At 39.4% G+C, this 1,161-nt stretch overlaps 1 protein-coding gene across 1 annotated transcript in view; it reads right to left on the reverse strand.

Annotated features, from left to right (window-relative positions):
• The window catches only part of b3galt8 (beta-1,3-galactosyltransferase 8), a 1,470-nt gene extending 309 nt beyond the window's left edge, over window positions 1-1,161 (reverse strand). Inside the window, exon 1 of the mRNA XM_084114880.1 lies at window positions 1-1,161. This exon is cut by the window's left edge and continues 309 nt beyond it. Within this exon, the coding sequence (XP_083971006.1) occupies window positions 454-1,029 (576 nt within the window). The 5' untranslated portion in view covers window positions 1,030-1,161 and the 3' untranslated portion in view covers window positions 1-453.

The raw sequence follows: 1,161 nt of genomic DNA on the forward strand, positions 1-1,161 counted from the left end.
AAATCCTGAAAATAGCACAACAGGCATCCCCACTTCTTGAGGACTCTCCCATCTTCAGGAATTACCCATTTCACACATTTCTCATAGTGTTTTTACTCTTTTGCTTTCTGGAGGATGATGCCACAGTAAGCATTTGGCGGAAATTTTGTAATTGTTTCTGTTATGTAAAGTGTTTCACATCACCACTTCCACCATATGTCCTATTTATTTATTTATTTATTTATTTATTTATTATATGTATTGACCTTCCCTCTAATATGTATATTGATTATTTATATAATAAAAATGCTTTCTAATCCATTATTTTGTAAGTGTTCTAAGCCATTTGAAACTGTATTTTGTTCTCTCTTGCATGTGTAAGTGCTGAATCACAATGATGTGTGAAGCTTGTTTAAGGAATGAACTGTACTTTTAATACAATTTTAGGATTTCAGTTTGATGAAGTAGTCTGTATCAACATGTATATTGAGACTTCTGAAAGTCATGCCAAATGCGGAGAAGATTCTGTGGATTAAAGCCATTCACTGCAATACGCTTGGAAAAAGTGCACCTTTCATAACTAAGCTTGCGCACCTCAAAAAGATTCCTAAGTCCCAGAAATCTTGTTGCGTAAACTGGTTTTACACCCAGGACTTGCAGGCACATCCCCACATAAACATCTTCGAATGGAATTGGCAGCACAAATCTAGAGGCCCATGATATTTTTCCGGCCAGGTCAGTGGAAAAGACATATGCTGCTCCAGACACGTACGGAGGATACCAGGTGTCTGGGTAAAAATCCTCTGGCATATACCATTTGTTGAAACTGTCCCTGTGAGGAACAGCATCTGAGATGACCGATCCAGTAATGTAGTCTTTCCTTGAGGACTCGTCCCGACCATGCAGGTAGTCCACCAGGTAATGTACATTGAGAAAGATATCTGAATCAATCTTCATGGTATACCAGGCACCCTGGCAGTAAGTGGAAATCCAGTTCATAATCATCATTGTCTTGATTGTGAGATTATGGTAGCTGTCCACAAAGTCCATTTGAATAATGTCACCATATTCCTTGCTCTCCCTCTCAAGTTGCTCCTGCAGTACTGGGTCGCTTTGTGCGGGCTGACCAACGACAAACAAATGCAAAATATCCACACCAGGAATCAAGCCATGTGGTCAACA

The sequence above is a fragment of the Abramis brama genome (genome assembly GCF_963993115.1).
Source record: "Abramis brama genome assembly, chromosome: 5".
Lineage (NCBI taxonomy): Eukaryota > Metazoa > Chordata > Actinopteri > Cypriniformes > Leuciscidae > Abramis > Abramis brama.